This window comes from Equus caballus, chromosome 11 (genome assembly GCF_041296265.1).
Source record: "Equus caballus isolate H_3958 breed thoroughbred chromosome 11, TB-T2T, whole genome shotgun sequence".
In the NCBI taxonomy this organism is placed as follows: Eukaryota; Metazoa; Chordata; class Mammalia; order Perissodactyla; family Equidae; genus Equus; species Equus caballus.
The window spans coordinates 21,207,861-21,232,865 of NC_091694.1; the positions used below are offsets into that span (position 1 = coordinate 21,207,861).

At 52.5% G+C, this 25,005-nt stretch overlaps 1 protein-coding gene and 1 long non-coding RNA gene across 2 annotated transcripts; one reads left to right on the top strand and one right to left on the bottom strand.

The window, feature by feature from the left end:
* Positions 1-12,633: 12,633 nt before the first annotated feature.
* Positions 12,634-14,299, bottom strand: LOC138916241 (uncharacterized). The gene is made up of 2 exons (XR_011423223.1): positions 14,213-14,299; positions 12,634-13,016 (listed from the first exon to the last, which is right to left on the bottom strand). It is a non-coding gene; the product is annotated as an uncharacterized lncRNA (long non-coding RNA).
* Positions 14,300-16,960: 2,661 nt separating this feature from the next.
* KRT14 (keratin 14) lies at positions 16,961-21,446 on the top strand. Its single transcript, NM_001346198.1, is given in 8 exon segments — positions 16,961-17,574; positions 18,832-18,914; positions 19,468-19,624; positions 19,784-19,945; positions 20,039-20,164; positions 20,259-20,479; positions 20,574-20,620; positions 21,190-21,446. Coding segments are annotated over 8 exon segments (1,437 nt in total). The 5' UTR covers positions 16,961-17,031; the 3' UTR covers positions 21,288-21,446.
* Positions 21,447-25,005: the final 3,559 nt, after the last annotated feature.

The window sequence follows — 25,005 nt, forward strand, 5'->3', positions numbered from 1 at the left end:
AGTCTGCTAATATTTAAGGGTAATAATACTAAGAAACTGATTGGAACACATACACGTGTGTGTGTGTGTGTGTGTGTGTTTGTGTGTGTGTGTGTACAGCAAGGGGGCTTTTTCCCTGGTGAGTCTCAATATAGAATATTCTGGTGGAGAATAAACTGTTTCATTGGGGAACCCCAAATGTCAGTATCTGTGGGCTTTTTCTTTTGGGCAGAGTTTTCCTCAAGGAGGATGCCTCTAATGTCCTTTCCGTAAAAGTGTAAAAAGCTGCCAGCTTTTGGGAAGTTACATGGAGAAGCGGGGCTGGGAGGGTCTCAGTCTCTGTTAATCTGACTTATTTCAATTTATTATCCCACCTTTGGCTGTGCTCGGTGTCTCAGGGTTCGGAGTCCCTCTGGGTAAACCCTCCAGAGTAAAGTTCCAGTTTCTCCTGGGGTAAGGGAGGGGTGGGTGATGTGAGAGGAGCTATGGAGGTCTCCCCTGCTTTACACAGTCTTGTAACCCATCCATCCTCCCGTTTCTAGCCCGCCTGCACCTCCCTCTCAGAGGTGCTTCGTGCCTCCCGTTCCAGAGATTTTCCAGGGTTCTGATGTATGAATCTGCTGGCTTCTCTGCTTCTCCCTGGGAAAGCACTGAGATTTCTTTTTGTCTGTTTTCCAGATTCCAAAATTTTATTACTGTCATCTCCTCTCCGGTTCTCTTTGTCCAATGTGGGCTTTATCACTTATAGTAATTTTAGTGGAGTTTAGGGGGAGAAGATAAACCACGTAACCTGCTAGTTTAACCAGAAGTCCCTGATCTATATGGCAAAGTATTTTTCATTCCTCCAGGCTGCTGAGGCTGACCCATCACTCTATAACGCATGACCACTGTTGGTGGTTTGGCATACATGTCTCCCTGTTTCTGGCCACTGATCCTGTCCTCCGGGCCATGGGGTGAGCTTGTATTCAGACTGACCCTAAATCCCAATGCCCCAAGGTAACCACCAGTAACATTTTGGTGACTTCCTTTCATATATTTAAGCATATATATTACAAATTATATATACATAAAATATAGCTACAATCACACTGAATGTCTATACCGTTTTATATTAATTTCATAAGAGAAACACTTCCCTGGGTTATTAAAAGTGTTATACATTTTTAATGCTGTTTCCACTGGTTTTTTGGGTTGCCATTTGAAATAATGCAGCAATGAACATCTTTCACCATAAAGCTTTTACAAATATTTTGCATTATTTCCTTAGGCCAGATTTCCAGAAGTATAATTACTAGGTGAGAAAATAACAAATGGTTTAAGGCTCTTGATTTGGATTGCCAAATTGATTTAAAGAGAAGTTGTACCAATTAGCATAGTTTGCTAGCAGGGAATGGGAGTGCCTATTTCAAAACGTGCTCACCGACTTTGAGTATCATCTTTTAAAATCTCTTTTATAAATTGATTCACCTGTCACTTTTAAAGTGAAGGTGTGGAAGGACCTTTACACAGAGATGGAGTCCTGGCCTTGGTGACGAAAGCTCTGAGCGGGAGCATATGCTCCTGAGCTGTTCAGTGAGAGATGTCCCCGGGCGTGGGGAGTGATTTTAGCAAAGCTGTCTGTGCCACTGTCTTCAGAGGGCCTAACGCCCCTCAGTGGACCCTCTGGAAGCTCCCTGAGAAAGGCCTCCATTTGACAGATGGGGAAACTGAGGTCCCAACTAATTAAGGAAAAAACAAAAACTTTCTTGATGAGGATTATTTTAGGCTGATTACTTTTAAAACTGCAGATGAGAAGGGGGCTGGTTACTTTTAATAAAAGCAACTCTGAGGAGCAGAGTTTGCTTGTCCTTTGTTGGGAAGCATTTACATTTGTAAGGGAAATCTCCATCTGTAAAGATGCCTCCCTCTCTGTGCCAGGAAGAAGGGGGATGACCTTATCTCTAGAAACTCTTAATCAATGCCAAAGGCAAGAACTTAAGTTGTTTACTGTCTGGCAACCTCATGTAACTGACCCTCCCCCCCAACATCCTCCTTTGTCTTTAGCTGAAGATAATATTTAAGTGGTGGCTTCTGCCATTTACTTAATCTGGTTTGATTCTTATCTAAAAGTTATAGGACCACCCAATAACCAGACCCTACTGGCACTGATACCATTTTTAACTCTTTTTACATATTCTTTCCTTTGTCTTGTAAAGAGATAACTCACATACCTATGCCTTAAATTTAGCCTTACTCTCCACCCATGTTTGCAGCAGCAGCAGCTCTGACTGCCCATGGGTCCTGTCCCCATGCTATTCCACACTATTCTCTAAATAAAAGAGCACTACTGCCAGATCTTGAGAGTCCAAGAAATCTTTCTTTCGACTCCTCGGCTCACTGACCCTGCATCATTTCTTAGGGTCTCCCAGCTGGTTAGTAAAACTCCCTGAGAGCAGAAACCACATTTGTCCTGTTCGTGGCTGCATCCTGTGGAAACCAAGCATGAGAGCCCTTTAGAAAAGGACAACATTAAAGCAGAAATGTGAGTTTCCCCTTCAGGACGGGAATCAGCTTTTCTACCCAAAAACGCCTTGCTGCCTGTGATGAGGATTTTTTAGGCTGCTTAATTTTAAAATGGCTTATGATGAGGATTTTTAGGCTGGTTAGTTTTAAAACTACAGATGAGATTCAGGCTCCAAGGAGTGGAATTTGTTTGCCCCTTTGTTGGGAAACATTTACATTTCTAAGGGAAACCTCTATCTGTGAAGATGCCTCCCTCTCTGTGCCAGGAAGAAGGGGGGATGGTCTTATCTCTAGAAGCTCTTAATCAATGCCAGAGGCAAGAACTTAAGTTGGTTACTGTCTGGCAACCTCATGTAACTGACACCCCCCCCCCCCCCCAAATCCTCCTTTGTCTTTAGCTGAGGATAAAATTCAAGCGGTGACTTCTGCCATTTACTCAATCCGGTTTGATTCTTATCTAAAAGTTGTGGGACCGCCAAACGGCCAGACCATACGGGCACTGATACCATTTTAACTTTTTTACATATTCTTTGTCTTGTAAAGAGATAACTCACATACCTATGCCTTAAATTTAGCCCTAACCCTCAACTCGGGGCAGCAGCAGGAGCTCTGACTGCCCGTGGGTCCTGTCCCCATGCCAGTGGGGGCAGCAGAAGCAGCAGCAGCAGGAGCTCTGACTGCCCGTGGGCTCTGTCCCCATGCCAGCGGGGGCAGCAGAAGCGGCGGCAGCAGAAGCTCTCACTGCCCATGGGTCCTGTCCCCATGCTATTCTATACTATTCTCTAAATAAAAGAGCACTACTGCCAGATCTTAAGAGTCTAAGAAATCTTTCTTTCGACTCCTCGGCTCACCGACCCCGCATCACCTGGATCTCTCAAACTAAGATTCAAGCCCCAGATTGGAATGCTTTTTGCTCCTGGCTGGCCTTTCCCACTTCCTAAGATCCTGGCGCCTGAGATGAGGAGGTTGAGTGTTCTGGAATGTTCCTCGTAACTTGTCTGCTTGAACACACCCTCAGATTCTTTAAGCTTGAGTTAGAGTCAAAGTTTGTGAAATACTGTTTCAGATAATTGCATAAAGTGCTAAAACAATGGCTGGAGTGAGAATTAATGATAGCCCATAAAGCGTGTCTGCTGAGCTAAATGAATTAGTGGTAAGCTTGTAAGGGTTTGCTTTCTTTGGGCCCATTGTTTCTGAGAGCTATGAAAAGAGCAGTGTCCCTCCCGGCGTCTGAGATAAGCAATTTCTCCTGTTTGCCTTCTCACCGCTGTGGCTTGTCGTTGAAGACCTTCTAACAGCTCCCTGAAACATAAACATGAAGGAAGCTTCTGGTTTTGCTCGTCCCCAACAACCCCCAGCACCCAGCCCGGAGCTGACGCTCGGTGAAGGTTTGTGGAGTCAAGGCCACGGGTTTGGTGTAGAAGCCTCTGCTCTTTCTGGTCTCCATGGAAGCTTCTCAGAAGCAAGTTTGTTGAGGTCAGGCTTCTCTGAATTCCACATGCCTTTGGTCACGTTGGTACAAGGCAGCCGCCGTGGATAGGCATAGTGGAGCTGCCACGGAAGAGGAAGCAAGCATCTTCTCAAGCCGTGGAGGGATGGGGCTGAGGCAGAGAGCAAGTGCAGCTCCTTGTCTGGCCTTCCTCTGACGTGCTTGTGTGGTCACCACCATGAGCAGCTGTATCTCTGCCTGACCACCCCCCCAGCCAGCCGGGGCCCCTCAAAGGCTCTGAGCAGATCGGGATGTTAAAGCAAAGATGGCAGCTATTTAGAAGGAGAGTCCACTTCTGACTTGGGTCCTTGTGAACTCATTGCTGGGGTCCAAGGGTCCCGTTCTTTCCTACATCATAAGATTGTTAGACATAAAACACATGTTTGGTTCCAGCTTTTATCTGCCATACGAATAGTGTGACAATGTAAACGGAAGTATAAAAAATAAAAACATTTGTCCGTTTTTCTGTCCCCAGGGATTTTATTCTCCCAGGCTCCTCTCTGGCCTCATGTGTGAGTACATGACGAAGATGATTTTCAAACATTTAAGGGACTTCATTATGAAATGAATAAGTTCATAGAAATAAAGGCCAGTATAAAAGGACACATATGCAAGGGTATTTATCGCTGCATTAATTACAGTGACTGAAAATGGAAAACAAAGTGGCTACCATTGGTAGCATACAGTTGAGGAATTAGCATCCACTCATACTGTGGAATATTAAGCAGCCATCACAGTCAATAAATCGGAGCCATGTCAGATGACAAGAAGAGATTCCTCAGTGTGTCGGGGAAAAAGAAATGCATCATGTGGAAAAGCATATGTAGCATATTGATCTCACTGGTGTGAATAAACAAAACCCAGTGCCTCATTTATGTAAATACACGTGCATGCATGTATAATGACGTGAGCACCAAGATACGGAAGGGTGCCTGTGAAGTTATCAGCACGGCTTACCTTGGGGGCAGGGCAGGAGGCTGACGTGGGTGGAGGGAGAATAGAGAGGAAGAGGGGATCCAAGAAAAACAAAAGAGGAAAAAAAGAGTGCATGTATTTTTACATACATACATAAAATTGTGTATGTGTGTATAAGAGCAAAGAAAATAAGCAAAAATCGTAAAAACCAAAGAATCAGTTACTTTGTTGAATATCGCATCAAATTCCTAGTTAAAAACAGACTGCATACCCTAATGTTCTGGACAGTCAATTTTATAGCGCTATGTAATAGATATTTTTACCATCTTAATAATTTTTAAGTGTACGGTTCAGTAGTGTTAAATATATTCCCTTGGCTGTGCAACAGAAATCTAGAACTTTTTCGTCTTGCGACATTGAATTCTGTACCCACTGAGCACTAATTCCCTCTTCTCCCCGCCCCAGGCCTTGGTAACCAACCTTCCACTTTCCGTTTCTGTGATTTTGACTACTCCAGGTACTTTGTGTGAGTGGAATCACGCAGTATTTCTCTTTTTCGTGACCAGCTTATTTCACGTAGCATAATGTCCTCAAGGTTCTTCCGTGTTGTTGCAGGTGACACCATAGAATACATTTTTAAGTCACTTTGTATTTAAATAATAATATGACCTCACAAATTAAAAGTGATAACCAAAAGAAAAACAATAAGCTAAAGTAAGATGGTAGTCCCTTGCAGAGGTCATGCGGAATAGTGGAAGGAGGCAAGAGGCCAGCCCAGGTTGAACTTTGAGCATGACCTCGGGCTGGTCCCTTCAGCTCTCTGAACCTCGCTTTCCTCTTCTGTAAATTTAGCGTATTGGTATCCACCCGAAGGGGTTCCTGTGAGGATTAAAGAAGATAAAAGCTGGACAAAGTACAAACTAGACACCCAATAAATGTTTGCTTGCTCCTTCCGTCTCCCTCTGACAGTTTTCGAAGCAGCCTGATCCGTTATTACCTCATTTGGTTCTCGCAGCAAAGCTGGGACAGGCGGCTGTCCGTCTGCTAAGGCTGAACCGGGGCAAACTCCTCCCCGCAGCCCGCTCTCTGCCAAGACTCTCGCTACCTCCCCATACCGCCCTCATCCCATTTTAGAGGTGAGGAAACTGAGGCTCAGGGAGGCTGTGACTCGCCTGAGGGTGCACAACTGGGGTGTCAAAATGGGCCCCCCTCATGCCACCTGCATATAGATCTTCCAGATGAGCAGACTGCTGGCCTCGTTTGACTTGATCGGGTCTGCAGAGAAGGCGAGTTCCCGCAGGAGCCGAGTGAACTCAGCCCACGTCCCCTCAGAGGCTGCTCTGGGCCAGGTGTGCTGGGCTCGGGGGCGGGCGAAGGGTCGGGGCTACAGTGATCAACCAGGAGCTGCCCCACCCTGATATGAGACATGGACTTGTAGCCTCTGCTCAGAGAATGGCACTCTGTCTTGCTTCTCCTCTAGGTGCCTCTAGTGCGCGGAGGGTGGGCGGTGTTCCTGCAGCCTGGCCTTGGCTGGTGCCTCCCTTTCCCTCCTCCTCCCCTGGGGAGGGTGGTGGGGCGTTTACAATGATACAAATCAGGGCTTGATTTGTTGTCTTTTGATTGTCTAGACTTCAACCTTTGAAGAAACAATGTCAAAAATAAGGCAGATTAAACTTAAAAGCGTGTCATGTCTGTAGTCACTGCACTGTGAATAGCAAAAAACGTAAGAAAACATCCATTCAGTATTCGAAATCTGCTATCTGATTTGGAAAGAAGTCACACGTCATCGATGAGTGACTGAAGTTAGGGCATGGGTCTTTGTCGCTTCACTTTTATCATACTCCTTACTGTAAACACAAATTCCAACTAGCATTCACGTCGGCACTATACTCGTTTGTTACTTGCAGCTACAGGTTGCAAGAGTTTGGCAAAAATCAGTGAAGGCATCCTATGAGATCAGTTGATTATACGGAATTTACAATAAAGAGTACTTCTTATGATTAGTAAATTGAGCGTTACACATCCCTTATATTAGTAAAATTTATAATAAAATTGTATATATAATATGTATATCCTCTCCCGCCTGGATAGCTGGTGGTTAAACACTTACCAGTATATCACTGGCTTATATAGTTAAAACTCAAAGACTCAGGGGCCTCAGTTTGGGCTCTAGAAGCAGACTCTGAGACAGAAATTCGAGCGCAAGCAGTGTTTTGGGCGGTGTCCCATGAAATGTCATTAGGGAGCCGGTAGGTGAGACAGAGAAGGGAAGGCAGCCGACAGGGGGTGTGTTATCAAGCAGGTGATTACCGCGGTCAGCTGTAGCTCAGTCCTGCTCGGGAACTCCAACAGATGGTGAAGATCAGGCACCTCAGAGTTCTTCCCAGCGACGAGGGAGCTGGCATATGTGCCCTCCGACCCCATCAGTCACAGGTGGAGGGGTGCTCAGGCAGGGGAGTCACGTTGACTCCACAGTGCTCTAGCCTGCCCTCAGTGCAGGCAGACCAGGCTCTGGTGGCCAGAGAAGGTCCTCAGCCAAAAGTCTCTGGTGCTGACAGTTGGAACCCTGGCCAGTAAGTGCGCAGGAGAAGTGGCCAGAGCTTGGTGGTGACAGGAGGCGAGCCATGATGATGCTACCAGGGGTAGGGGATCTGGCTTTCTGGAGTACCTTGGCACCTTTGCGACACCTGCACATTCAGCGGCAGCTGGGAGGGGCTCAGCCCTTGGGGGCTGAGGCCCAGAGAGTTTCCTTGCCTTTACCTGTCTAAGTCTGTAACACGGACACAATAAGACCTTCCCCAAGGCGGTTGTTAGGACTAAATGAGAACATCTGTGGCAGTGCCTAGCACAGAGCCTGACAGAGCAGGGCTCGGTAAACTGAAGCTCTTAGTGTCCTTCAGAGTCTATGAAGACAGACTCTTCTCAGACCTCAGATCTTAGAAGATGTTTGTCTTTCTTGACAGTCAGATGTGCCTCCTTCTTAGTTAGTGAGAGTTTCATATTCCATCACGTTTCCCTTCTTGTCTTGGCTGCTGGGAAACCCAGGGCCAGATATCAGGTATAGCAGCCTCCTTCCTATAGTTACTGCCACCTCCCTTTTGCAGTAGACGCACGTTGGGGTGACCGCTTAGTTCGTAAATGTTGGGGCCAAAGCTGTGCCCCCTCCTTCTGATACTAGACTCTTCCTCGTTGGTCACGGTGGGGGGTGTGCACATGCTGGGTTGGTCATATAGGATTCTGGCCCCTATCGGGCCACGCAGAAGCCTTCCCTGGGGTTTTTCAAATTCGAGTTGATCCTCTCTGGCCATGAGGCTGAAGGATGAGTTCAGGGCTGCCGTCAGCCTGATTCCAGCCTTGTGGAGGAAGTCAGGAGGCAGAGCAAGGCTGAGGGGAGTGTGTGTGTGTGTGTGTGTGTGTGTGTGTGTGAGAGAGAGAGAGAGAGAGAGAGAGAGATAGAGACTGTGTGTGTGAAAGAGAGAGAGAGAGAAACAGGACAATAAATCAATGAATTACCTCTTTTTGAAATGAATTCAAGTTGGGTTTCTGTTTTTTGCAACCAAAACGTGTTCATCAATATACCCTATTACCTAAACCTCAATTTATTGGACCCTTGCTGGATATTTTTAGTTTTATTGTACACGTGTTTTTTTAATCATAAGCTGCCCAAAACCACTCCTTTGAAGTGAGTGGCATAGAAACTGTGTATGTGTGCATGCGTGTGTGTGCACGCATGCATGTGTGTAAGAGTGTGTGTGTGTATAGATGCTGCCCCCGCTGTACTGACAGCCAGAGCTGGGAGGAGAAGAGCCAGGCGCTGGGTGATGCTGAGTGACCGGTGGGGCTTCCCCCAGCCTGAGGACCTCACCGGAACCCAGAGCAGCTGCTCCCCATCCCTCACTCCCAGGCGGGGGGGAAGCAGTGCTGGGCCTCCCGCCTCAGGTTGTGGGCCCCACTGGCAGCTCCCGTGTCTTCCCCCCTCACACCCAAACCCTCCTGCTGACTCCTCCTCAGCTAGGCTTCCGGGCCTAGTTCCCGTCGACTCCACCCCAGCCAGGCCGTCACGAACGCACCAGCTCATCGCCTCAGCCCGCTGGCCTCAGCAGCTCTCCGCGGCCGCCCTCCTCCTGTCACTCCAACGCCCCAGCACCGTCCTGACTCCTCTTTGTTCTTTGTCCCTGTCTTTGCCTGACTTTCAATACCTGTTCTGCATGTGGGCTCATCCCCTGCCCCCACTAGCCAAACTCTAGGGCTTAATTTAAGGGAACTTTTTACCAAGCGTTACTCTGTGCCAAGCACCATGCTGGTCACTTGCCATGAATTATCTATTCTTCTTAACAATGCTGCGAGGCAGGAACTGTTCTATGCCCACTGGATAGGAGACAGGCTTGGAGGGCTGCAGTGACTTGTCCAAGGTCACGTGGCCGGTCAGTTGGGGAGCCCAGACTGGAAGCCTGGTCTGACGGACTTGGGGGGCCCTGCAGCTTCCCGGAGCCTATGGAGTGTCTCTGCTCCCCAACCTCTGACCACTCCTTTTCTTTCTCCCCGCCGAGGCTGGAAGTACCTGGGGACCCCTCTCCCCCCTTTCCCTTTCCCTCTGTCCTGCCGGCCCCATAGCTTAGGACTCCTGACACAGCCATTGTGACTCCCAGGTGCTGACTTTCCTGCGACTCACCATGGTGCTGGAACTCGCACAGCCACGCCCCTGCCTGGGAATGCCCTCTCCCCACTCCACCCACCCAGGGCTCTTCCTTCTTTGAAAACCTGAGTCAAACACACCCTTTCCAAGAAATTTTCCCTGTGCTACCCACCCCACCTGGTGGCTCCTCGGTTCCCAGCTCCCCACAGCCCACAGAGCAGAGGAAACTCTAGGCTCATTTGCCCTCCCCCATCAGACTGGACATCCCCAAGGGCAGGGGCTGTGTCTCCCCATCAGACACAGTAAATTAACATGCTGAGCACCCACTATTCGAGAAATACTTGGTGCCCCCCTAAGGCACTGGGTAAGCCATAATGAGGGGTGGGGCACAGATCATTGAGGCAGTGGGAGGGCTGAGAAGGGGAAAGCCAGGTGATCTGAGGTGATGGGTGGGACTTCCTGGGAGCAGAGCGAGCTGAGCCAGCACCATCCCTACCTGCAGAATGACATGGCAACATCTTCCTCCCTGGGTTTCCCTTTTCTGTCCCCTCTCCCAAAATATGTTCCACAGGGATGCCAGAGTGGCCATTATAAAAGACACCTGACAGTGTCACTCCCCTGCTTAGAACCCTTCAGTGCCCGCCGTGTTGTCAGGATAAAGTCTGAGCTCCTCAGCACGGCCTTCACCACCCAGCCTCTGCTCTCAGTTCCATCAGGCAGATCCAGCCTCCAGCTGCGCACCAGCAGCGCTTCAGCGCTTGCGTTTTCCGTCACACCAGTGTTCCACGCCTCTGCGGCTTTGCTCAGGTGCTTCCCTGAGCAAATGGAATGTCCATCCTCACTGTCTGTGCTTCCTCAGCACCTACTCATTGTCAACATTCAGCTCAGTTAAGAACTCCTTTAGGGGGGCTGGCCTGGTGGTACAGTGGTTAAGTTCGCACGTTCCGCTTCGGCGGCCCCGGGTTCATTGGTTAGGATCCTGGGTGCGGACATGGCACTGCTTGGCAAGCCATTCTGTGGTAGGCGTCCCACGTATAAAGTAGAGGATGATGGGCACGGATGTTAGCTCAGGCCAGTCTTCCTCAGCAAAAAGAGGAGGATTAGCAGCAGATGTTAGCTCAGGGCTAATCTTCCTCAAAAAAAGAGAACTTCTCTAGGATGCTTGCCCACCCTGGGATGGGTGGGATGACTGCCCTTTTTCTGTGTCCCATCTATCCTTTACCTACCTCCCCACTCACCATCCATCCTCCTTCCATTCTCCTCTCTATTTACCTATCCATTATCCTTCCATCCATCTATCCATCCATCAGCCCAGTCACCTGCCCATCCATCCATCCATCCATCCATCCATCCATCCTTCCACATTCTCTTACTAACTTCCTTTTCCTCTCTTTCTCCCTTCCTCCCTCCCTTCCTATTGTCTGTCTTTCATTGAGCACCTACTTTATGCCACACAGCCTGCAGAAATCATATCTTAAATCTGTGTGTTAAACTGAGGCTCAGCCTTAAAAAACGTGAGGGATTCGGGTAGGAAGAGAGGACAGAAGCAGAAACCCAGGCAGAGGCTGGGAGATGGGTGGGTATGGAGGAGTCAGCAAGGGGACGGGCTGTTGGAGGTAGAGCTCAGTCTGCAGAGGGCATCATGGGAAATCGGCTGGCTGGAGAACTTAATCTTTACTTTTCTGAGAAGGAGCCAGTAGACAGTTAGTGAACCCATCTGTGGCTGGCCCTTGGCCACCTAACCATTTGTGTTCTTAACACCCCAAATGTGATTCTGGGGTGCAGGCACAGCTCTTTTCATCCCACACAACCTCACCCTACCTAGCTCAGATTCCTGGGTGACAGTTACGAAACATTTTACACTTTCAAAGCAGGCTCTGCTGCATGAATTTGGACATGACCCGTCCCCTCCCTGGGTCTCAGTTTCCCCATAAGTAAAGTTAAGAGGCTGGTCTGGATGACCCCCAAGGCCCTTTTTGGCTCTGACTTTTGGGGACCCTCTAGCAGGAGGGGACCTGTCATTGGAAAGTGATGCTTGCAGCTAGGCAGAGCTGGGGTTGAATCCTGCTGAGCAGCTTCCATGCTGTGGACCTTGGGAATTTCCTCAAGTTTCCTTCGCACCTGCTTCTATAACGCAGGGTGATCACTCTCTGTTCCAACAGCTTTAGCAGCTGGCGGGCTCAGACAAGGCCATGGACACTGAAACACCTGGCTCAGCCCATCTGTTGTGTCAGCCCAGGCTCTCACAAGGACGTTTGGCCCAGATGGGCAGGTTGGCCTGGGAAACCAGCGGGTGGCAGAGCTTTCTAGAGGAAAGGGGACCCGGACCTCAAGGAGGTGCTCCAGGCTCCCGATTGCCTCCTGTGCCTGCAATCTTGCCTGCCAGCCTGCTCCCAATTCCCACGCCAGCCCTGCCTTTCTGGTGGCAGAGGCTGAGGTTCAGCTCAGTTCAGTCCCCTGCCTGTCATTCCTATAAGTGGCAGCCCTCAGCTCTGGGAGACCTTATCCTCACTACACACAGGTGGCTGGGACTTGGTGGGGAGAGGGATGGGCACAGGGAAGGGGCTGGGCAGAGGCAAGTGTGGAGGGCCAGAGAAGGAAGGGCAGGAGATATGGGACTCTGCCAGGAGGAGAGGAGAAGCCCAGCCCTGGGCAGACCCTGTGGGTCTGAGAATCACAAGGAGAGTTCTAGCTGGTCACTTAACTATGAGTCTCTCTGGACCTCAGACCTCTTACCTGTGACAGGAGGAGGATCCTGACTGTCCCCTCCTTTCCCCCAGGGCTGGTGGGGGCCTAGGAAAAGACTCTAGACATCAATGATTAGAGAAGCACTTCCCTGTTCAAGGGAGGCCGGCATGGGAGAGTTGTAGGGCACGCAGAGGGTTTGAGGAGGCCCGGGCTGGCTTTGGGGCTGGACGAGATAGGTGGAAAGAGTTCTTTCTTGGGTCTGGACTCCTGCCACCAAAGTCTCTCCTAAAAACCACAGGCCCTCAAGGGGCAAATGAGGTTCTTGAGCCCGGTGGGCGTCCAGAGCTCTTTGCCTCCACTGATAGATGGGAAAACTAGTGGGTGACAATTTAAGGGGAAACAGGATAGTTGCCTCGTCTCAAGGTAACTTCCTCAAGGTATTTATTAATTTCAATGGAAAAAATAGTAACTTTACAGTGGAGAGATCCTCAAACACCGCCTTAGCTAATGGACGAGGTTAACGTCACCAGCAATAAGACATTGACATATGTCTTATATACCTGAGATGACGCACTGAGAAGGAGACCACGGCATTTCTCTGTTTTTGTTGCCAAAAGGCTTAAGTTAATCTGATGATGAGAGAATATCAGAAAAACCCAAACTGAGGGATAGTCTACAAAATAACTGACCGGTGCTCTTCAAAACTGTCGCAGTCACGAAAGACAAGGAAAGACGGAGGAGCTGTCACAGACTGAAGGAGACAAAGGAGACACACGACTCATAGAAGGTGGAATCCCGGATTGGGTCCTGCAACAGAAAAGGCAGATTAGTGGGAAAACTGGTGAAATTCGAATCAAGTCTGTAGTTAATTACTAGTATTGGGCCAATGTAAATTTATTGGTTTTGATAATTATATAATGTTTACGTAACATGATCATATTAGGGGAAGCTGGGGGAGGGGTGCACATGAACTCTCTGTTCTATTTTTTTTTTTAAATTTTTCTGAGGAAGATTAGCCCTGAGCTAACATCCACGGCCAATCCTCCTCTTTTTGCTGAGGAAGATTGGCCCTGAGCTAACATCATGCCCGTCTTCCTCTATTTTGTATGTGGGACCTGCCACAGCATGGCTTGACAAGTGGTGTGCAGGTCTGCATCCAGGATCTGAACCGGCGAACCCCGGGCTGCTGAAGTGGACTGTGCACACTTAACCACTGTGCCAGGCTGGCCCCTCTCTGTTCTATTTTTGCAACTTTCTCCTGAAAGTCTAAATTATTTCAAAATAAAAAGTTAAAAAAAAGAAAAGAGCTCTCTCCCAGAGCAGTTGTCTGTTTGCGAAGGAGCCAGAGAAACTGGGTGGTGGGAAGCGTGGTCCGGATACCTGAGAATTCTGTGCCTCCCTGCTGCCCTAAAAGCTGCTCCCAGAAGCCTTCAAGATTGGCCCTGCCCACATCTTATCACAACCATCTCCCCACCAAGTTTTCACCATCCCCTCTGCAACATGGATAGCTCCTGGTCTGTTATAGGGTGTAGGAGGTTGAACAGCGTCCCCCCCAAATTCATGTCCACCAGAGCCTCAGAATGTGACTTTCTTTGGAAATAGGGTCTTTGCAGATGTAATTATGGTAAGAATTGAGATGAGATCCTACTGGATTAGGTGGGCACTGAATCCAAGGAGTGTTCCGATGAGAGACAGGAAAGGACACACAGAGACACACAGAGCTGAAGGCCACGTGAAGACCGGGGCAGGGGGACTGGAGTGATGCAGCCACAATGCAACCAACTCAAGGAGCTGCCACAAGCTGGAAGACGGAAGGCAAGATTCTGGCCTGGAGCCTTCAGAAGGAGCGTGGCTCTGCTGGCACCTTGATTTTGGACTTCTGGCCTCCAGAACTGTGAGAGAATAATTTTCTGTTGTTTTAATCCCCCAGGTTTGTGGGAATTTGTTATGGCCATCCCAGGAAACTAATACATATGGATTGCACTCTTCTTAGGTTTGCTCACCTCTGACGTAATTTCGATGTGTCTCCTGTCTTCCCTCTTGGGCTGCGGACTTCCTACAGACAGAGACAGTCTCTTCCATTAGACTGGGCTCTAAGCGGGGTGCGGGGGGGGGGGGGGGCGGCTCAGACTGGGCTGTCCCCGAGGTCCCCTCCTTCCTTAGGATCCCATCACCTGGGCGGTCCCGCCCCGTCCTCAGCACACAATACGGGCTCTGTGGGGGGCTGCCTGGCCCTGCTGCCTCACCTGTTTGCATTGGCGTGAGTCCCCCCCACTGGCTAGGGCGGGGAGACTCACCGACCACAAGAAGCGCCGCCCAAGCTGCTCCTGCGCCCCCTCCTTCCTGAGGCAGCTGCAGCGAGGGTCAGGTAATGGCGCTCACACAAAACGTGCCTAGGAGTCCGAAGTGGGGGGTACTCTGGGCCCCAGCAGACAACCCCCCATCCCATTAACCCCACTGCCCCAGAAAGCTGCCTCTCCTCTAAATGTCATGAGCACCAGGCTGGGCCGTTGGCGCCCAGTTCCATGTCTGCAGGGGGAAGGGAGTCGGCTTCGGGATCTGAGCCAGGGTTCCAATCCTGGGGCCGGGGCAGACGTGTATTCCACGCTGCGTTCCATGGTCCGTGGGGGCAGGGAGGGCTGGCAAAGTCCTCTTAGATTGTGTGCATGCGTTTATGTCATCGGTTCCCTACCCTCTTGATCTTTTGGATTCCCCTTGGAGGGGCAAGGAGGGAGCCTCTTTCGAGGTTCCACTGAATCAGGCGAGGGGAAAGGAGAGCTGTTCTCGAGTCCTATGCTCCAGGGACTTTATCGGAGGTTCCCCGTGGCGGAGGAAGACAGGGTGGTGGGCGGCGCAGCAGAAGCCCCTATGGGGCTCTGCACCAGCTCTTGCTGGGGGGGGGGGATGTCCCTCTCAATGCTGCTTTTCTGTCTGGTGAGCACCCGCTGCCCCCCACCCCAGCCGAAAGCAACATGCCTCCCAACAAAAGCATCTGTCCCTCAGCTAAAATTCGCGGTGCCTCTCAACAGGGAAATTGTAGGGCTGGGCCTGGGTGGGGGCCCAGCCTCTGGAGGGAGATTAGGAGTGTCTGTCAGTGGGGGGCGGGGCCCTAGCTTACTCACATCCTTGCAAATGCTCCCCGTGGCAGATTTGGGAAGCGCACGGCCTCAAGTGCCTGTCTCAGCATTGTCTTCTGGGCTCCTAAGCCCCCCAGGTGGGGGCGGCTCCCAGACTTCTGCTTTGGTGGCAATCGGGGCGGGGTGGGGGGAGGGGGAGAGGGAGGCTGCGCTTCCCTTCTGGGAGCAGTTGATCCTAGGAAGAGCGTTGGAGCCTCCAGCGGGGGCTGTTGGGGCCTGTCTGGGGAGATGGGACGTGTCAGGCAGCCCCAGACACGACCACATTCCTCCCGACATGCCTGCCGGGGTCCGTGGAGCTGAGGGGCCGGCAGGAGGGCGGGGTGCGGCTGGAGGGGGTGCCTTTGGAGTTGTCTGGGAGATGTGGGACTGCTGAGGTCCCGATACACAAACCTCCAAGGCAGAACCAATGGACCCCTGGAAATGTCCCCTGACCCTCGGGGCCTCAGGAGTCTGGGATCCTAGAGGGTCGCCCCCACCTCAAAAAAAATCCCTTGAGCTGGCTCCACAGAGGCCCAGATAAGGGTGCTTGTGCCAACCTCTCCTTCTGAGGTTGCCCTGGGGGCCTGAGAAGATGCCTGGGGCTGGAAGCCAACAGGCCCCTTCAGTCCTGTTCCAGGGGTGTGGCTCCACCTCTTTCGGGGCCCAGACTGGGCTACAACAAGGCCAAGCAGACTAGTGCCTCACTCGGCTTACAGAACCCTTTCACACACTCCGCCAACGTTGCATTCTCAGGGCTGGCTCTGCAGTAGGCACGGTGGATGGTGTTTACTCCCACTTAACAGATGTGCAAACTGAGGCTTAGGGAAGTGTCAGGGCCTGGGTCTCGCAGGAGTAAATAGCAGAGCCAAGACTCAGTCTGACTCCATGCTCTTTCCCCACTTCCCTGGTTGTGCCTGTGAGGCCATCTGCCCTTGGCCAGACTGAGCAGCCGATGCCACGGGTCTATCCACAAGCCTGTGGAGGATCTTAGGGTCTGTGCCCAGGGTCAGGCAGTGCTGCGTGGACCTCACTTTAGTGGGGCTGTCAGGGTGGAAACCTGAGCCACTGGGCTGGCTGGGCATGCTTCAGGGATGTGACAGACTCCTTAGCTCAGCCCAGTCGGTCAGCCCTGGGAGGGTCCTGAGACCCTCTCGTCTCACTTTTATAGATGGTAATGCTGAGGGGGCATCCCCGTGCTCGACGTGACCTTGCTGTGCTGGTGTTTCTCCAGCCAGGCGCCACCTGAAGTGGTGGGCTTTCTTTAAGTGGATGTCAGAGGCCCACCTAGTTAACAGGGAAGCAACAGGTCACCAGGTTTAAGGTGCAGAGTGGCCCTGATCCCTGCCACCTGGCTGAGCCCAGCATGGGGGCTCCTGAGGGCCGCGGTTCCCAGGGCCCCACGGGAAAGTGTAGCCTGCAGGCCCACACCTCCTGGTGTGAATCACGCCTGGCGGGACAAGAAACCAAAAACACCCCAAACAATGAGTTTCCAGTAAAATATGACAGACATGATGAGGCGGAGGAGAGGAGGGATCTGACTGGGAGTTGGCACCCGCCTGCGGGTGATGAAAGCCAAGGGGAATGGAAAATGCCAGGCCCGCCCCCTCCTCAGGAATATAAAGCACCCGCATCCTTTCCAACTCACCTGAGCACCTTTCTCTTCTCTCTGTGGACTCGCTCATTCACTCGCCTCCCTCCTTGGCACCATGACCACCTGCAGCCGCCAGTTCACCTCCTCCAGCTCCATGAAGGGCTCCTGTGGCATCGGTGGTGGCTCCAGCCGCATGTCCTCTGTCCTGGCCGGAGGGTCCTACCGGGCCCCCAGCGCCTATGGGGGCGGCCTGTCGGTCTCCTCCAGCCGCTACTCCTCCGTGGGAGCCTGCGGGCTGGGGGGCGGCTATGGCGGCGGCTTCAGCAGCAGCAGCTTTGGTGGGGGCCTGGGTGGCGGCTTCGGTGGAGGATATGGTGGTGGCCTTGGTGCTGGCCTTGGTGGTGGCCTTGGTGGTGGCTTTGGTGCTGGCTTTGGTGCTGGCTTTGGTGGCGGTGATGGGCTCCTGGTGGGCAGTGAGAAGGTGACCATGCAGAACCTCAACGACCGCCTGGCCTCCTACCTGGACAAGGTGCGCGCCCTGGAGGAGGCCAACACCGACCTGGAGGTGAAGATCCGTGACTGGTACCAGAGGCAGAGGCCTGCTGAGACCAAGGACTACAGCCCCTACTTCAAGACCATCGAGGACCTGAGGAACAAGGTGTGTGCACCAGGTAGCAGGAGGTGCCATTCCAGCTACCTCACTCTGGGAGCAGTAGATGCCCCAGGCCACTGGCATCTTTAGATTCCTAGAAAGGACAGATTCCAACCCCAGATCTGGGATCTGGGTTGCCCCGACAGAGCTGGTCAGTGGGAAGATGGTCTTCCCTCCCTAGCCTTGCTCATGCCCTTCTGTGCTGCAGATCCTTGGACCACATGAGACCAGGAATTCTTACCTTCACATTTTACAGAGGAAGCAGTTGAAGCTTTGAGAGGTGCCTTGACCTGCCCAAGGTCACACAGCAAATAACTGGCAGAGCTGAGGCTAGAACCCTTGTGCTCTACCTGCCAGTACAGGAGGCAGCTAGCTACCTGTTCTTCAGCACAGGGGAGGAGCAAGACTGTAACGGGACCAGGCTAGACACCCAAACCGCTCATTACCTCATTAGTCTGGGCTGTGGCGGCTGCTGCCCATGAGCCTGGCACTGGCCCGCCCCACCCCACAGCCAGGCAGGCACAGAAAACCCACAGAGATAATCAGTGGTGGCCTACCTTATGTGCCCTGAATGGGAGGGAGCCTGGGGGCCTGTGTCATCTGTGCCCCCTGCTCCCTGCTTCCATGTCACCCCGGGAAGCCCTCCCTGCTGATCCTGCTTCCCTTGGTGTCTGGCTCTGATGCTTTGCATGGATTAGGGAAATTAGATGACGAGGGAGGGAACTCGAGCTCAGCTCAGGGTTCAGTGGATTTTCTTTTTCTTTGGCTTCCTCTTTTCTAATCCCGTGTGCCAGCTGAGTCTCATCTTTTGGAAAAGCCCCACCTGAGGTCCCATGCTCTGCAGGGTTGAAAAGGAATGTACGTGCCTGCAGAGGACCGGCAGGGCTGGCTTGTGCAGAGAGGAGAGCTCAGAACAGGAAGGGGTCTAGAGAGCCTTAGGTTGCTCCCCTGGTCTGTAGGCAGGGGACCCGAGGCCCCGAGGCTCAGGTCTCAGGGTTTGCAGCAAGTCAGTGGTGGATCCAGGACCAGAACTCAAGGACTTTTGATTTTAAGGACAGGGCTCTTTCTACCCCCTCTGTCGACCATGAGACAGCAAAGCCCTGGGTCAAAGCTGGACCACTGGGGGTTATCCTTTTGGCTGCTGTGGCAAAGGCTTGAAGGGAGAAGAGGGGACCCCTGAAAGCAAAGGCCTAATGCAGGCCGCAGTGGAGTCTGGCTAGTGATGCCCATTTGACCCGTGACCTGTGCCCTTTCCATCCGCAGATCCTCACGGCCACCGTGGACAATGCTAATGTTGTCCTGCAGATCGACAATGCCCGCCTGGCTGCTGATGACTTCCGCACCAAGTGAGTTTGCAGTGGTGGCCCAGAACATCTAGTGTCCCCAGGGTGGGGCAATTTTGGAACAGCGTTCCCTAAATAGGGCTGATGAGTGCCGGGATGGCCATGTGGAAACCCCTTGGGGTACTTGTAAAAGTACAAGATTCTTGAGCCCCACCCTTGAAGTTCTGATTCAGTTATTTTCAACAGGCTACGCAGGTGATTCTCATCCACAGCCAGGTTTGGGAGCCACTGCTTTGTGCTCCCCACTTCCCCACCTGGCCCTGAAGTGCAGGAGGTTGTCGTATTTGGAGGTCTTGTGTGCTATTGGGTGGCTGACTGGAAGCATCTTCCCTCCCCGAATTCTGTAGCATGATGAACTTCCTTATTCCCTACCCCCCAGGAATGTTCAGATCTGAGCCATCAATGGGCACTGTGTCCAACCATGCCATTTTCAAGATTGGTTCCCTAAACCGCCCACAGGGTGCCAGCTACGGGAAGAAGTTGCAGGGGGAAGAGAACAAAGCCTTCACTGTGGCCGGGATGGGTGTCTCATTCCTTTTTTCTCGGGTCATTGCAGGTACGAGACGGAGCTGAACCTGCGCTTGAGTGTGGAGGCCGACATCAACGGCCTGCGCAGGGTGCTGGACGAGCTGACCCTGGCCAGGACCGACCTGGAGATGCAGATCGAGAGCCTGAAGGAGGAGCTGGCCTACCTGAGGAAGAACCATGAGGAGGTGAGAGCTAAGTGGAAAAGCCAGCTTGGAAGATTAGCTGGGAGAAGAGATGGAGTTGAGATGGAGGGATTGCTCGGGCCATGAACACCTCCAACTAGGGAGTCCCAATCAGCTGCTATAGTGGGGCTCCTGACTGTGGACTGTTCTTTGGTTGTGCAGGAGATGAATAGCCTGAGAGGCCAGGTGAGCGGAGACGTCAATGTGGAGATGGACGCGGCCCCTGGCGTGGACCTGAGCCGCATCCTGAACGAGATGCGCGACCAGTACGAGAAGATGGCGGAGAAGAACCGCAAGGACGCGGAGGACTGGTTCTTCAGCAAGGTGGGGGTCATTGGGGGCGTCATTGGGTGGAAAGGACCCAGGAGACCTGCCTCCTGGGAACTTCCAGTGTGAATGATGTTTTCTTTTCTGCAGACAGAGGAACTGAACCGCGAGGTGGCCACCAACAGCGAGCTGGTGCAGAGCGGCAAGAGCGAGATCTCGGAGCTCCGGCGCACTGTGCAGAACCTGGAGATCGAGCTGCAGTCCCAGCTCAGCATGGTAGGGGCACTGCCAGGCTTGGGGTGCACCCAGGACTAGAAGGGAGGGTATGACTACCCTCATTGATCCCTGATCCTCTTCTCCTCCCTCACAGAAAGCATCCCTGGAGAACAGCTTAGAGGAGACCAAAGGCCGCTACTGCATGCAGCTGGCCCAGATCCAGGAGCTAATCAGCAGCGTGGAGGAGCAGCTGGCCCAGCTGCGCTGCGAGATGGAGCAGCAGAACCAGGAATACAAGATACTGTTGGACGTGAAGACGCGGCTGGAGCAGGAGATCGCCACCTACCGCCGCCTGCTGGAGGGAGAAGATGCCCAGTGAGTGCCCTGCCCACCCTTCCAGTCCATCCCCCCACTGTTCACTTGTGGCCCCCTATGCGTTTAATGATCTTGCCCCTTTCTGTCTTCGCAGCCTCTCCACCTCCCAGTTCTCTTCTGGCTCTCAGTCGTCCAGAGATGGTAAGACCTTCCTTCTCATCAAGGCTAAACTCAGGACCATCCCCGGTCCCCTAGCAGGTCTAGGGAGTTGGAGAGGGACGTATGGAAGGGTCGAGCTAGAGCTTTCTCACCCAGGATCCCTTATAACTGTCTTTGGGTAGAAGAAGCCATTTTCTAAACCCTCCTTAGGGCTAGGAGCTGGCAGCCTCCACCTTTTTCTTCTGTCGCCCAGTGTATGTGGCAGACCCCATGGTTCTGGCACTCAGCACCATGGACAGGGCCCCACATGGCTCTCCCCACCAAGACCAGTCCATTTGGGTTGATCTGGACTGAACTAGTCCAATCTGAGTTCTTAGGAGGCTCTAGTCTGAGGACACAGACTCTGCCCCTGACCTTCGGGAGACTTAGTCTGAAAGAAATATGCTGATGGTATCAGTGCTGGAGCAACAGCAGGGAGTGAAGTGATCATTAGGGGAGAGGGCAGTAGGAAGACGGTTCATTTAAGTTCTCTCAATTCCTTGGCCTCCCCAGTCCTGATTTCTCCATTGCTTGTCCACCACTGGTAACGCCCTCTCTCCTCTCTTCCCCAGTGACCTCCACCAGCCGTCAGATCCGCACCAAGGTCATGGATGTGCACGATGGCAAGGTGGTGTCTACCCACGAGCAGGTCCTTCGCACCAAGAACTAAGGCTGCTCAGCACTGCTCAGGCCTAGGAAGCCCCCCGTCTGGACACACGTGTCACTGGGGAATCCCCTCTCCCATCCCCCAAGCACTTCATACCTGAACCCTGCCTCACCCTTGCCCGCTCCTGGCAATCAATAAAGCTTCATTATCTGAGTTGCACAACTCCTACCTCTGCCTGGTCATTGTCAGGAGTGGAGGTGGGGAGAAAGCCTGGGAAGCATTCTTTGGAATTTGTCATAGCACCTGGCTGTGGCCTCTGTGACTGGGAGAAAGGGCTGGGAGGTGGACTGGGCTCAGGTCCCGGGATGCCTTTCACCATCTCAAAAGATACAGATAGATGTGTGTACTAGGCCATGTGTGGTGACTCCTAGGCCATGGGGCACATTCATTCCTTCACTCACTCATTCATTTATTCAGTCATTGGTGCCTTCATTCGCCAGATAGTCTGGAGTGCCTTTTGTGCCAGGCACTGTGCTAGGTGAGGAGTCTCAACATTTTTGTCATCGGGGACTCCTTTGGGAATATATTAGAAGCTATAGATTCTCTCCTCTGCCCCTCAATAAACACGCACATTTGTATACAATTCATGAGGTTCATGAGTCCCCCTAAAGCTCGTCAGTGGAGGTCCATGGACCCAGTAGGAACTCACACTTTATTGAGAGATTTGTCTCCCTCCAGCTCACCTGCTCTTGCCTCCAGAGCAGTCTGGGTCTGAATCCTTCCTGCTCTTAGTTGACCGAGGACAAGCTGATTATCACCTCCAAGCCTCAGTTTCCACATCTGTAAAGTGGGCGTATTGACAGTACCTCCCTCACGGGCTTCCTGTGAGGATTCACGGGGAGAACGCATGTGAGGCCCCTGGCGTGGTGTGGGGGTGGCGCAGGCGCAGGTGCGGCTGTGTGAGCCGTCCTGGGTGAGCTGCCTCTGGTGACTCTCCGTCCGTGATGAGGATGGTTTCAGATGCTTTGGAAAGACACTGACTGGTTTCTGACTCTGGCTCTGTTCTGAATTAGTTCTGTGAACTTCGAGAGTCTCAGTTTCCCCACTTTTCCAGTAAGAGTGGTGAACTCTGCTTCCTGGAGCTGCTATGGGAATCCAATGAGTGAATGCACAGTGAGAACCAGGCTGGTAGGAGCCTCCTCTGATGGGGATCATCTTCTCCTCTCTTTGGGGGGCTGGAGAAGGAGGAGGAAGGGGAGGACTCACCTGAGTGAGTAGTGAAGATTCCAGAGGTGGGTAGGGCTCACTGCCCCGAGCTAGGAAAGAGTTGACTAGTCACTGTGTCAGTTTCAACAGCTCATTCATTCCGCTGCATGAATGAAGCTTGTGGGGGTGGGGGTGGGGGGTCAAGGGTAGAACTGGGGTAAAGACTGACTTAATCTTTGAGGACAAGGGAGCCAAAAGCCTCGGCTTTGGAATCAGACGTCCTGGGTTGGAGTCCCGGCTCCTACACTAACTGGCATTAAGAGTTTGGGCAAGATCCTCTTTTACAAAATGGGGAATAAAAACCCTTACTACAGTAGGCCAACAGAGGATTAAATGATCTCATGCAGGCAACGAGTTTAGCATTGTGTTGGCACATAGCTGTGCTCTATAAATGGCAGCGTAAGAGGGTGAGTTGTAAGGAAAAGTAGTAAATGATGTTGGTTCCTCTTGACCCCGTCTTCACCCCCGGAAAGAGAGACCTGCTTAGTGTCCCCAGAACTCCAGGATGGCTTTTTATCTGAGTTTAGGCATTAATGAGGGTTGATCTGGTGATCTCCGGGTGAGGGTGGGCCATTCTGGAGGTGAATGACTGGGGTTTTGGAGGTTTGTGGGGACAACTCAGGGAGGAGGGAGGTCAGAAGGAGCTCCTCAGGCACTGGGAAGGGATGGTTTTGTGGTCCCAGAGTGATAGGACCCTGGTGGGGAGGGTCTGCATGTTACCCCAAGGGATGCTGGACCCTGGGGACCAGTGTTCCCAGCTGGGCAACGAGGTCAAGTGTGGCATTGAATCTGGGCAGTCCACATTTGGGGGGCCACATGGGCCAGGACAGAGAAACATGTCAGGAGTCACTAGTGAGGACTGAAGCCTAGAATGCTCTGGACTGCAGAAGAATCCCCAGGTGTCGCTCTGCCTAGTAGGTGGTGCCAGAATAAGTCTCCACCAGCAAAGGAGATCTGCTTTAGGGGAATATAGGAAGGTGAGATTTCTTAGACTTGGATGTGGTGAGGTGGCCTTCCCCTGCTCAAGTGGCTGCCATTACTGTTTGGAGGGAACATAGGGACAGTGGGCTCGCTTGAGGGCAAAGATGGCTGCCAGGGGCCGCCTGGCTGAAAGCAGGCTCAGAAGTGGGAGGGCAGGAAGTCAAGGGGTGGGCTTCGAGGTGGTCCCACTGTGTGTGCCTGGGCCCCAGAGGAACAGAGTAGACAGGGCAGCTGTCCCAGAGTCCCACATAGAGTCTACTCCCCTCGGGGACCCCCACTCCACACCCCACTCAGAAGAGTGGAGCCAACACCTTGGATCTTGCTGCTGAGCAGTGCTCCTGTCCACAGGCCCTGGCACAGCGACCACCCAACTGAGCGCTGCCTCCCCACCCCCACCCCAGTTCTACACCATAGGAGACCAGGAAAGTGACTCCACAGCACAGTCTAGTGGAGGGAGCAGGAGTTGCCTGTCAGAGTCCTGGGGCAGGTCATGGGGCCCCTGGGGCTCCACTGGCCCCAGTGCAATCTGGGAGGAGTGCTCATCTCCCGCCCTCTCAGACGCGGAAGGACAGCGCTGGGAGAGCCGTGGAGACGCCTCCTGCAACCTCCTCGTCTTAGGGCACGGGGCCTGCTCCAGGACATGCAGACTGAAAGTGGCCCAGCCCAGCCTGGTGAGGCTTGTGCTTCATTCCTGCTGTTCTCTCTGAGGATGAAGCTGAGGGCCCAGCAGGACCAACACGAATTTTTCCTAGCTGACTCCAATGTTTTTGTTTTATGGGAAGAGGCCCACAATGAAATTCTTGGATCCCTTTAGTTTTGGGGGCTCTTTTTATTGTGAATGGACCTCCAAGGTGTTCAGGGAGATCTATAGGCAAGAGCAGCATATTTCCTGGTGGTTACCTGATCCGGTGAATGGCTCTTCCCCAGAGCCACGGAGGATCTGATTTGGGTAAAGTAGCCAACTAGTCCCACGGGCTGGTGTCAGAGGAGGCAGCCCCAAGGCGGGCTGACCCAGGAGGCTGGAGGTCCTGATGTCCTGGCTGGGTCCACCTCACTGAGCTTGGATGTTGCCACAAAGGGGACAAGGGGATGGCAGGGACTTCCAAGGCAGTGACCTGGCCTCAGGCAGACACAGGACAGGCACCAGCATGAGGTGCTGGGCCAGCACTTTCCCGATGGGGCTTCCTGTGTGGCACCATCAGCTGTTGGGACAGGGCTGGAAAGGAAGCTTTTTGCCTCTGAGGGACTGTGATGAGCTTTGGGGTGACTCCGCACGGGAGAAAGGGTGAGAGAGAGAGAGGAAACAGAAACGCATTTAGATAGAGAGAGAGACAGACAGACAGACAGGAGAGTAAAGGCCCTGGGCTAGGACTAGGCAGTGAGGACCGTTCATTCATTCCTTCATTCGTTTATCCGCTCACACATATTTAGTGAAGCTCGCTGCTCGAGGTGTGCCCAGCGCTGGTCGTCTAGTGGTGAAGATTTGGCGCTCTCGCTGCTGCGGCCTGGGTTCGTTCCCTGCTCAGGGAACCAC